General features: G+C 46.9%; 1 protein-coding gene across 1 annotated transcript in view; it reads left to right on the top strand.

Moving 5' to 3' along the window:
- Positions 1-828: 828 nt before the first annotated feature.
- GPR39 (G protein-coupled receptor 39) overlaps positions 829-13082 on the top strand; it is a 199982-nt gene continuing 187728 nt past the window's right edge. The window contains exon 1 of the mRNA XM_004589391.2: positions 829-2060. Within this exon, the coding sequence (XP_004589448.2) occupies positions 1205-2060 (856 nt within the window). The 5' untranslated portion in view covers positions 829-1204. The remainder of the gene's footprint in view (positions 2061-13082) is intronic.

Consider the following 13082-nt stretch of genomic DNA (forward strand, 5'->3'; position numbering starts at 1 on the left):
AGGGGCTCCTGGCTTAGCTATTGGAGACATCTGGGAAGTGAACCAGCAAATGGAAGATGTGTGTGTGTGTGTGTGTGTGTGTGTGTGTAAATCTGCCTTTCAAATAAAATCAATCTTGACACAGTGGTCCTTCTGTCCTCGACACATCTGTTCTAGGCACAGTTCCCTCTCAAGTTCGCACTTCCCCAGCCTGGGCACTCTGGTCAAATGTGCCACCTTAATGCATATGCATGTTCCCAAGTAAGAGGGACTTCCCGGAGCCAGAGTGGTGGAGTGAAACGGAAACGCGGGACTTCGCGCTCCTCGGATCCCTGGCATGAAGGCGAGGCAGGGCCCTGCCTGAAACTCCCAGGGCTCCGGGCATTCTCCACCTGCTTCCACTGCAGCCAACTTCCCTAGTGCCCCAAGGGCAGAACGCCCAGGAGGCGGGCACTTGCTAGCTTCCCACCCCCAGGGGCAGACTTGGGACCAGGACAAGTTTTACTTTCTGCAAGCCCGTGAGCTTAATTCATCGGTCCCCTGGCTCAGCCTCTGGCTCAGGCCCCGGCTCCCTCTCCGTGAGAAGTTCGTCCCGGTCACGGCAGAGGGGAATGAGTGACTTGGCAGTGGCCGCCAAAGTGACGCGGGTGGTGCCGCCGGCTAACCGCCTTCAGGGGACCATGCCCGTGTGTTGAGTTAAACTGCACCACGGGGCTGGGTCTGCAGCACAACCGCTGAGCAGTCTGGTGTGGTTAATGATTGATCACTGACCACTCCGCCTCCCGCAGCCCAGAGAGGGTGCTCCTGGGGGACGGGTCGGGGCAGGACAGAGTCAGGAAGCTGGAAGGGGGAGCAGACAGTCTGACGGGAGGTGCAGTGCACACCCCCGGGGCGAGGAGGCATAGGGCGGGCGCGCCAAGGAGCTGCGGGTCTGCTAACTATACCAGATCAGAGCCTCTTCCCTCCGCGCTTGCTCCTCCCCTCGCTCTTACAAGCACGTCCCCCAAACCCCACCCTCCCGGGTGCCTCTGGCCTCTCCTAGGTTGAGTCGCTCCAGGAAGTTTGTATGAAAGCACCTGAAACACCAAGTTCCCCGGGGACAGAACTTAAGAGAAGGCCAGCGCCCACTCTGGTGAGTTGCAGCCAAGATTTCTGGGGTGTGTGCTGGGAGGAGAAGGGAAAGTTGGGAAGTTTTGAGAGCCTGTGACCCGGGCGCCTTGTCCTCATGGCATCACCGAGACCCTCCAGCAGCGACTGCTCCAATGTCATCGATCACAGCCACGTGCCCAACTTTGAGGTGTCCACCTGGATCAAAATCACCCTCTTCCTGGTGTACCTCTTCATCTTTGTGGTGGGTATCCTTGGCAACAGCATCACCATCCGGGTCACTCAGGTGTTGCAGAAAAAGGGCTACCTGCAGAAGGAAGTGACAGATCACATGGTGAGTCTGGCCTGCTCGGACATCTTGGTCTTCCTCATTGGCATGCCCATGGAGTTCTACAGCATCATCTGGAACCCCCTGACCACACCTAGCTACTCCCTGTCTTGTAAGCTTCACACTTTCCTCTTTGAAGCTTGCAGCTATGCCACACTGCTGCATGTGCTGACACTGAGCTTCGAGCGCTACGTGGCCATCTGTCACCCCTTTAGGTACAAGGCCCTGTCCGGGCCCTGCAAGGTGAAGCTGCTGATTGCCTTCGTCTGGGTCACGTCGGCCCTGGTGGCCTTGCCCTTGCTTTTTGCCATGGGAGTGGAATACCCTTTGCTGAATGTGCCCAGTGTCCAGGGACGTGGCTGCAACCGCACCCGCACCCGCCACCATGAACAACCCCAGACCTCCAACATGTCCATCTGTACCAACCTGTCCAGCCGCTGGACTGTCTTCCAGTCTAGCATCTTCGGTGCCTTCATCGTCTACCTCGTGGTGCTGGTTGCCGTGGCCTTCATGTGCTGGAACATGATGCAGGTGCTAAGGAGGAGCAAGACGGGCACGCTGGTTGGAACTGGATCTGAGCTGCAACTGAGAAAGACGGAGAGCCAGGAGAGCAAGACCGCCAGGAGGCAGACCATCATCTTCCTCAGTAAGTCCCAGTGTGGGAGGCAACAGGAAGCTGCCTCCTGTGCTGTCCTTGCTACTGCGTCCGGGGTCAATTTTATAGGAAGGCTTGCCCTGCACATGTGATCTTGAATTCATGGAGGTTGCAAAGGACATTGACACTGATCTGGGGCTGTGGATGTCTCTGTGTTTGGGTGCTTGGGTTATGATGGAAAGTGTGTAGAAGAGGGATCTGTGGTATCTTCCACAATACCAACTCTTCCACCTGGGGCAAGCCCATAAACATTGTGATAAAATGGGCTAGTAAATGGGGAAATGGGACGGACGCATTAGGTAATGAGGGAGAGGTGAAAGTCCTGTCCAAAGGACCAAGTTCTGCAGAGATAAGGGGGCTCGCTTATCTAAGCTGGGAGAGAGAGATTTTCACGGGCCATTTGATTTTGTTCTCATTTCTCTCCTGCTGGTGTGCGTGTGGGGGGGAAGCCAGGCTTCTGTTGTCTTCCTCCTGGGTGATCTGTGACTCAGTCTTAACAAACTGGCACTCCCAGCCCCATTCCCCAGGGTGGTGCTCAGGTTTTGGCTGCGGTGGGCCTGGCCTGTTCCTTCCACAGCAGAGGGATATAGCAGCATGTTCTGTTACATCCAATCCAGGATATCCAACCTTGCAGATTCTGAGGACCGGGCTGATCTCCCTAAATACCTACCTACATACAGAGAATGCTGCTTGTGGTTGAGGTTTTTGTTGTGAGTTTTGCAAATTGAAGCCTGTTCTCCACTTAGAGGAGAGAATTTCAAAAGAATTCAGTCTGTAGGCCTTGGAAGGGGGACCTGTTTCTATCTCCTGAGATACAGGCCTTTAATGGGGACACACGAGGTCTGCGTGAACAAAGGCTTTTAGCAGAGCGAGGAAGCAGATGGCATTGTGGGTGTGTGAGTGGGAACTGGGAGTAGAGCAGGGATTGATGGACTGAATGCTTCCGCTTGCCTCCTTCTCCCTTTCCCCTCTCTGGTGTGGCTACCTGGAGAAGGAATAAAATCTCGGTGCTATTTGTGCTCTAGTGGGAAACCTGAGTAACAGGTTCCGGGGCCCAGAGAGTTAGCAGGGAGAAAAACTGGGAGTCACTGAGGAGAGGCAGAAAGAGCTGCGAGTTGTTCCAGTGCTGCCCCTGATCTCCCCAGACCAGGTCCCTGCCCAGCTGTCCTGAGTACACTGTAGGAAATGAGAAGAGGGGGTTTGCAGGTTTGCAATGTTGCCTCGGCCTTCTCAGCTGTGCTAGGTGACCTGCATTCCATTTGGAGAGGAGGCATTAGGGAGCCAGAGAAGTCCTTGTTCAAAATCAACTCAGGCAACTTCAAGAGGTTCCCTACCTTGTTGTCAGGGCAGGGAGGTGAGAGTGTGTGCGTGCGACTCACACAGGCTTGGGGTGGATGGAGGGAAAATGAAGCAGGGCAGGCCTTTGGCAAGGAAGGTGCTGCCTGGATGAGCTCGGTGGTGTTGCTGCCTCCCAGGGCCATTCTGTCTGAGAGCAGGGAGTTTTGGCAGATGTTACTGGGAATTTGGCGAAGGATTCCCCTCCCAGCTCCATCTCTGTCATCCACTGGCTGCTTCTTAAAGTACTCCAGGAAAGGATCAACATGGAATTACCTAAAGCTTGAACTTTTTTTGAAAGTTGCTATTTCTTCTGTGTCCCCTTAGGCATAGTTTAAACTTATTAGCTGTAATGTATACTTCAGCGTGATGAATTCCTTTTCTTCCCTCCCTTCTTGCTTTCTCTCTCTCTGTCTCTCTCCCTTTCTCCTTTTACAATGCAGGGCTGTGTCCTAGACAGATAAGAATCAATACATAAATAAGAACTAGGAGGTGGTCTTCAATTACCTCCTAATATAACCTAGGAATTCAGATGTTTACCAAAAGAAACAGCATGAACTTATTGTTTTTCTCTTCCTAATTTCTCTTTTACTTTTTGTTTTGTTTTGTATGTCTCTGGGTAACTCTCTGATCATCCCCCATTGAATTCCATATATCAAATTGTCTCCATTTTGTAGCATGGAATTGAATTTGCGAATGGGCGTTTTGCCCAGCAACTTAAGCCACTGCTTGTGATGCTGGCATCCCATATAGGCACCCAGCTGCATAACTTCCAATTCAGCTGTCTGCTAATGTTCCTGGGAAAGCAATGGAAGATGGCCCAAGTCCTTGAGTCCCTGCACTCACCTGGGAGATCTGGAAGAAACTCCTGCTCTTGGCTTCAGCTTGGCCTTGCTCTGGCTGTTGTGGCCATTTGAGGACTGAACCAGTAGATAGAAAATTTTTTCTCTATCTCGTGCTCATTCTCTGTCTGTAACTCAGTTTTTCAGATAAATAAAATCATTTTTTTTAAAAAAATGATATAACAAATTGGTATAGCACAAACTTTAAACATTTTTCAAGATTTATTTATTTGAAATACAGCCTGACAGAGAGGTCAAGAGGGAAGGAGGGAGGGAGAGAGAGAGAGAGAAAGAGAAAGAGAGAGAGAGAAAGAGAAAGATATATATATATATATTCACTCTCTCCATCAACAGCTGGGCTGGGCTAGGCCCAAGCCTGGAGCAAGAAACTTCATTCTCATCTCCCACATGTGTGGCAGGTCCTTGTGCCGTCTTCTGTTGCTTTCCCAGTTGCATTAGCAGGAAACTGGATTTGAAGTGACACACCCAGGGCTCAAACTCCTGCTCTGGGTGCAGGATGCTGGCTTAACCTGCTGTGCCACAATGAACCTGGCCCCTGGATCAGACTTTATTTGGAGATGGATAGGACCTAGAAGACCGCCTGATCGTGTTGGCGATTCTCCCTGCTGCTCTTGTTCTTTGCTTTAAGCTCTTTCACTCTCTCCCGAAACAGCTTTCTGTTAGTCACCCACTGTGTTCCTGGCATAAAGATGGTGGACTGCAATCAGGTGCTCAATGTGTGATAATGTCTGGAGGGAATTTCGTGTTTGCCTTCAGCCTGTTTGCTCTGTATTAGGCTTGCAAAGCACTGCTTGCCAAGGTCCCCTCTCTCAGTGCATTTCAAGGAGCTTGAAAAATGGAAACTTCACTAACTAACTCAAGTTAGGAAATAAATTAGTGTAGTGGAGAGGAAGAAATCATGGTCAAAACCTATCAGATTAATACAATGCAATTCACTTTGTGGGTTTCGTAAAGCTTGAGCTTTAGGGCGTTTTTAAATCCAGAACAAATGAACATATAAATTGTTTACAAATCTCTGCATTTAATATAGTGATTTAACCGTCTTTTTAGTATTTCATTTAACAGATGGATCAAATTAAAACAAATATTTGCTCATTTCAAACATATTTTGAGTTTAATGTGAAATGTAAATGACAACATACCACAAGATGTCTTCAGAGTTCTGGGGGCAGTAAAAACACAATTAAGGCTCTTTCCCCTCCTTCCTGGATAAAAATGCCAACTTTTACATAACTGGAATAAAGTTCATAAATCTAACCAAGATGAGGAAGCATATGTAGAAAATATTAATTTTCCTTTCTGTATCTTTAACTATTGAGTCTCATTATAGTTGGAGTGCTGAACTGGGGAATAATGAGAATAAATTGGGAACTCTGGGAGAGAAAGAGATCCTGGGACACCTACCAGCTCTCGAATAATTTGCAGGAGAAACAGTAATAAGGCAAAAGCTCTGTTCCTGCTCGGTTCTGTGAGAAGTTAGCACCAGATTTGTTATTCTACTCAGCTCAAAGTTAATGTGGCCAAATCAGGACAGATCTGTGCTCTGGATTTCTGCCTGTTCTGGAGAAAAGTCTTGGGTGTCTTTGTCTCTTGCGCAGTGATAATGTATGAAAGGAGCATCCCTTTGGGGGCCAGGTTCCCCCAGGCTTTCCATCTTGTACAGATCAGCTTCCTGACACTAAACTGGAATGCGTGATGCAAGCCAACTTCATAAAGAAAAGAGGCTCATTTGGCTGAGTGTTTGGGAGCTTCAAGGAGATGGTGTTGACTAAGGCTCTAGTTCTGGTGAGTGCTCGCTAGCTGTGCCATGTCATGGTGGAGTTGCTAGATATGTGTCTTGTTATAAAAACACAAATTCACTTCTGAGAAAGAGGATGCTTATTTTCACTACAGACCTGGGGGAATAAAGTGGCAAATTGTGTTGAGGTCCAAATTGATCATCTCATGGGAAGGGAGGTCTGGGCATCTAAGGAAGTCAGGGTAATTGGGGCAAAAGTGGTTGAAACAAAGCAGCAGAACATGATAGGTGTGAGGAAAGGGAGAGGAAAGTCCTTTGAGCATTGCCTTGGCAAATCATGTCTTTATATGTGTCATATGTGTAAAGAGGGCATGTCATCACAGGTGAGTCATTTAGTGTTATCATGGATCATAAAGCAATTCTCTGTGCAGGGCTGGTTGTGGCTGGTTCTGTCAGCTCAGGAGATTATTTTTGGTAAAAGCATTTCTTGTGGGATTGCGCAGAAATGCAAACAACTGTTTTGTGTTCTTAGTAGAATAGGAAACCCCGGTAGGCTTGCAGTCAAACAGGGGGAAGAGAATCCCTTTGTACTGGTGGGTGGCAGTGGCACAAATGTGCTGGGTAACAAGTGATCCCTTGCTATACAGGAATCCAGACAGCAGCTCAGCGATCAAGTTTAGGCTTTTATAACTTCCTCTTGCAAGAACTTCCAAGGGGCCCTATAAGAGCCTGCTTAATCCTTTCTGAGAGCATACCCTCAACAATATAAGGACCTCCCTATAGGCTAAACCTCTTAAATGTTTCATCACTTCCTACTGTTGCCATCCTAGAGACACAGCTTCCAACACACAATCCTTTGATGGACAAACCATGTGTAAACTGTAATTCATCTCATCCTGCTACAGTCTTCTTTGCAAGAGTTTTCAATATATACTGCCTTTGGGTCTATGGGCTCCATTTTTTGTGTCTATTGCACATGCAGCATGCTATCAAATGTTACCCAGGAAGGTGGAACAACATGGAATCAGAAAGAAAAGAAATACAGTTTTAATTTATACCTTTCAAAAGTGTGAGCCGACTGAGGGTCTTGTTTGTAGCTGTGTCCTAGAGAGCTATCTGTAGGGCAGAGATCAATCTCCAAGCATATTTACGAAGAACAGTTTTTATAGGCAACTGTGAAATGACAGCAAAAAAGGGGCACCATAGATGATTCAGAACTCAATAATTATGCCCTGTCTCATTCTGACTTGCTTTCTTGAGTTGGAGGGAAAGGGTAGGGATTACACATCAACTTGGATTGTGCATGGGAAGGTACCTTAGTAGGAGCATCCTCCATCATGTGTGTTTGAGTGAGCACTTTAAGAATTGCTGCTGTAATGAGTTACTCTACAAATAAGGTTGATGTATGTTTACACTTTGGTGGAGTGGGACAGGGAAAAGAAGGCAAGAGTCATGTCTTGTAGGGTTTTAGATCAGATACAAAGAATAAACAAGGGCATCTGGAAGAGAGAGAGGAGAGAGAGAGAGAGAGAGAGAGCGAGCGCACGCACACTGGGGACGAGACAGGGGCAGAGATAGAAAAAAAAACAGAATGCCATAATTTTCTTAAAGTTTTATTTTACTTATTTGGAAGGCAGAATGATAGAGGAGAGAGACACAAAGGAAGAGAGATGGGGATACAAAGATATCTTGCATTTTCTGATTTACTCTCCAGATGGCTGAAATGTCCAAGACTGGTCCAGACCCAAGTCAGAAGCTCAGAACTTTATTAGGTGTCCCTATCATGAGTGGCAGGGAGCCAGACACTTGGGCCATTTTTCACCGGCTTCCCAGGTGTACTACCTTGGAACTAGATCAGAAGCAGAGCAGCTGGGATTATAACCAATGCTCCCATAAGAGATGCTAGTGTTTGGCACAGCAGGTTAACCTTCTGCGGCATAGCACTGGCCGCTAGAGCTAAGAAGTTGATAGTTGTGTCCTTTCTATCAGAGAATAATCAGTACCGGGGAAAACTCTTATAGTTATTTCTCCTAAAATGGAGTTGAAAGTCTCGCCTGAAAAAAATATTATATTGGAGACAGTGTTGTGACAAATCTAGCTAAAGCTCTACCCTGTGGTGCCAGCATTACATGTGGGTACTGGTTCATGTCCAGCTGCTTGATTTCCCATCCAGCTCTCTGCTTATGGCCTGGAAAGGCAGGAGAGGATGGTTAAAGTCCTTGGGCACCTGCAACCATGTGGGAGACTTAGAAGAAGCTCCTGGCTATTGGCTTAAGATCAACTTGACTCTGGCAGTTCCGGCTTTTTGGGGAGTAACCAGCATTTGGAAAATTCTCTCTGAAATCTGCCTGTCAAATAAAAGTGAATAAATCTTCAAACAAAAAGGAAAAAAATATTATATTGCAACTTGAACATGAAAACAATGGGAAAATTACCCTATATTTTATAAATATAGACTATAATTATAACTATATGATGTGTATAATCCTTAGAGTGAATCAAATGTGGTTTTTGGAGGGAGCATAGTAACAGAACTGTAGAATAGTCTTTGTTTTATTATCTCAGCAGGGTTATAGAGAGAGTTTCATCTCAGAGGCGTCCCTTAATTCTTCGCTGTCTAAATTATCCTCTTTGAAGGCACCTGTCTTGACAGCATCCTTGTCAGCTTTCCCATTCTTCCACTATTACTAACTGGTCTGATTGCAATAGACCTTATCTCTCAGGGGCTGACATGATTTTCTTTGGTGCACTTTTTCTTTGATTTGATGACATTCGACAGCTCATCTGCCGGTCATAACCCAAAATTATAGGTAGATTAAAAATAAATCCCCGTAGTCTAGTATACACCAAGAGTTGCATGGCAATGGAGGTCTTAAAAACATCTAAAATGTGATAAGAATCTTATTGATTAAATATTCATCTTCCGATCTTCCTCTCTGTCTCTCCTCCTCTCTGTATATCCGGCTTTCCAATAACAATAAAAATCTTTAAAAAAAATATTCATCTTCCAAGTCAATTTTTGTCATTAATCCTCTTAACAAAGGCTTTTTCTGTGCTAGAAAAGCACATGCCAATCCAGTCTCTAAGAAAAATATCACCAAAATCAAATTAGGGACATTTTACTGTATATGATCATATCATTGTTACTCAATTGTTTGGATATTCTAGAAAAAAACTCTGTCTCTAATATTCACACTATTGCCTCTATTTTCTTCTCCTTATTTATTTGGTGGGCACCTGCTATAATAACTGGCATTTTGTGCTTACTTCCTGTTTGTGATGTCTGTCATAAACTGCACAGGTCCTATGATAAGGTTGGCAGGCAAATATAATAATGCTGTTTTATTTGTATAATCAGGCTGTCTCCTGGATTTCACTTCTCTGTTGCAGAGGTTGCATAGTTGGAGAAGGAGGGAATACTGGAGTCCCAGTCACCATTCATTAGTGAACCTGCTCATCTGCCTCAGTGGCATGCCCCATGAGAGCTGCCAAAATGCAATCAGGCAGCAGAGGCCTCCATTGAACCACGCGTTTGGCTTATTAATGTGAAACTCCTCAGCATGACAGACATTAATGAGCTGACACAGCACAGAGGGAGAATTTGGAACTGGGAGGCAAAGACTGCCTCCCACCTTACCAGATGAGATTCCCTGCTGGACTCATGGCCAGACTCTGTCAACTCCTCCTCACTGCCTGAGCACTGGAGAGAAAATGTGTGAGTCAGCACTACTCCTGTCCTTTAGTTTTTTTAAAAAAAGCTCTATTTCTTTTTTATTAGAAAGGCAGATGTACAGGGAGGAAAGGAGAGACAAAGATCTTCCATCTGCTGGTTCACTCCTTAAGTGGTCACAATGGTTGAAGCTAAACTGATCCAGAGCCAGGAGCCTCTTCCAGGCCTCCCACATGAGTGTCAGGGTTGCAAGGCTTTGGGCCATCCTCTTCTGCTTTCCCAGGCTAAAAGCAGGAAACTGGATGGGAAGTGGAGCAGCTAGGACATGAACTGGTACCCACATGGGATGCCATCACTTGCAGACTGAGGACTAACCAGCAGGATCGTAGTGCTGGCTGCTGCTTTCTGTCCTTGTAATGGCGAGATGACCCAGTTCCCTGGTGTAGACCTTCCTTCCCTCAGAGAACTTGAGCTACCAAGTGCCTCTTCCTCTCTTGTTTCCTCAGGGAGCCTCTCTCCCTCAGCCTGCCATCCCTGGCAGAAACCACATCTCTTCTTTTCCCTTGTTGCTGTCTGTGAGGTCTCCTCTACACCCTATCTTCAACTCCAGAAGCTGAAGGCTGGCCATTGGCTTCCCAAATTTCTTATGTCGAATACAGACTATGATCCTTGGCTTAAGCCTGCCCTTCCAGCTTTTGTCAAATTACATTTCTCTCCTTATATTAATCCTGGCTGCCCTAGAGATGGACTACAGGCTGGGTGGCTCTCACATATTTATTTTCTCACAGTCATGGAGGCTACACATTTGAAAGCAAGGTGCTAGCAGAGCTGGTTTCCTCAGAGGCCTCTGTCCTTGGTTAGCATATGGCTGCCTTTTCCCTGTTATCCCCAGGGGCTTCCCCCCTGCACCCTGACAGCAGGCACACTGCACGTGTCTCTTCCTTTATGTGTTACAGCCCAAGCCTATCAGACCAGGGTCTACCTTGATGGCCTCATGTAACCTAATTATCCCCTAAAGACCCTATGTATGAATACACACTGGGATGAAAATTTTGAAGGGCCCCAATTCAGCTCCTAAATGTCCCTTCATTGCTCTGCCCCTGGCTCTTCCTTCAGTTCCCTCATTGCTGAACTCTCTCCCAGCACGTGGCCTTGGGATGCGTAGTTTCCTCTGCCTGAAACACCTTTCTGTCTGACTCCATGCTCTGCTTGTCCCTTATTGCCATGGCCATGCCTTTCACCCAGTTCATGCCACCCTCAGATCTCCCATGGTCCTTGACTTCATTGCATCTCCCCAGAAGCAATACTCACAGGTGTCATCCAATAGTGAGCTGTGTGATCAGGCATTGGATGTCTACTTTCTGGAGGATTTTCTCAGTACCACAGCTCTACCCTGGCACAGCATTTGGCCCATACCAGCTGTGCAAGTATTTGTGGGGTGAACAAACAAATGAGTGAGTACAAGCTTGGAGTGTGTGGGGGGGGCAACGTTCTCTTTTCTCTTGGGCATGCCTTTCTGGGAACGTTCATCATTCGTCACACATGTTCTGCACAGTCTGAGCCTAAAGATGTTGTCTTCAAAAAGGGGTCTGACTCCTCTGAGGCATCCACAAAGCCAAGCCATTCTGGAAGGCACCTAAGGTTTGTTATGCCCTGAGCAATGGAGCCACCTGTGCTAATTGGCCCCTGCATATTAGCTTTATCCTTATGTACCCACCGTAACTAAGCATGAAACGAGATTGATTCTGAAAATGTTGAATAGTCCTTATTAAACTCTGCTTAACAAGAAGTTAATGCAGATACAACTCTAAACATGATCTTAAGTAGGCCTTTTACCACTGGTTCACAGGGAGAGTATTCAGGATAACAGTATGAAGATGTGGTGGGACACCATTTTTGAAAATATTAAGCTAATAGTTTTGTCATTTCTCTTGCCTTGCATTCTCCTGTGGCCAGCTCTCTCAAGGCCCAGCATGCATCTTAGCTCCAGGGAAGGACAAAGTGGACACTGCCTGGCCCAGTTCTGGGAATGGAGGCTGCATTTCTTGATGTCTTTAGAAAGGCCATTATCTTGAAAGCCAGGCTTTGTGAAGGGTGAAAACAGATTGTAAACTCTGCAGCAATACCCTTCATGTATCAGAAACCTAGCCTGGTGGGCTAAATCAGACAGTTCCAGACAAGACCATAGCTAAAGGGTTTGAAATGTGTCTGTAGAAGCCATTTAGGGGTCTGAAGTAATAAACCAGCACAGATGAATCAGTTTTGCTGCTCTGAGTGACAGTATTTGTTGCATCACAATTTGGGTTAAAAACAACCTGGGCATGATGCCAGGGTGCAAAAAGGGATGACTTCACGAGGCCTCAACCCCTGTGGAGCAGCTGATAACTGCGAGTTATTCTTGTCAATAGTAAGTCCTTCACCTCTTCGGCTTCCCAAATCCACCTGCTATTATAGCCTTTCAGTACCTCTGCTTCCATTCTGCTCCTCACACCTGCTCAGCCCAGAGTCACAAATTGCTCCAGTGTCACATTGGCCTGATGGCTGGTAGTTCCAGGGAGCTGTGCTTAGTTTGGGGTTGCTCCAGCTTGCTGACATTGTTGTGTAATGACCTGTCCAGGCCCCACAGCACTCCTCCTTCCCCAAAGCCTCCCTGGACCACTTCCACCCACACTTCAGGGTAAGTCATATTAGATGTTCCTCAGATGGGAGCTTGGGTGTTGTCTCTGCAACTCCACTCAAAAGTCCCAGAAATCATGGGCCTTGCACTCTTTGATTTCTTCTACCTTGCTGTTGGGCTGGGGATGCAGTAGCTCTGGACTGCTTGACAGGTTGATGGACTCGAATTTTCTGGCTGCAGCTGCTGCTCTTGCTTTGGTGGAACTCCATTCACACTAGAACACTTAGGCAGCTTTTAGCTCTGCTTGCTTTACTTCTGCCTGTTTCTCTTCAGAAGGAGGAACTCTGAGATGCCTTCTCAAACCGCCTGTTGCCTGAGGTATACATAGCTTCTCCCAGCTCCTCAACCAAATGTTCGTCTAGCAATTACAGTGATGGGATTCTGCAGCAGTGACTAAGATCTTAGGTTCATGGACCTTCAAACAGGGATATTGTGTCACATGATGTAGAGATCAGAGATAGAAGAAGGCAGAGGGTCAAAGCAGGAGAACCATGTGAGAAAGGGAGGACCTTCTTGTTGTCTTTAAATATGGAGGAAACCACATGGCAGGAATGTAGGTCATGGCTTGGAGCTGGGGACCAACAAGGAAATGGAAACTTGCACGAACCTCAAGGTGGCTTCTCCCTAGAGCCCCTGGAAAGTACTCAGTCTGACCCACACCTCCAGGTCCTGAACAGAGATGCCAACCACACAATGCCTGGATCACTGATCTATAAAACTGTGCTAGCAG

Source organism: Ochotona princeps, chromosome 5, assembly GCF_030435755.1.
Source record: "Ochotona princeps isolate mOchPri1 chromosome 5, mOchPri1.hap1, whole genome shotgun sequence".
Taxonomy (NCBI): domain Eukaryota; kingdom Metazoa; phylum Chordata; class Mammalia; order Lagomorpha; family Ochotonidae; genus Ochotona; species Ochotona princeps.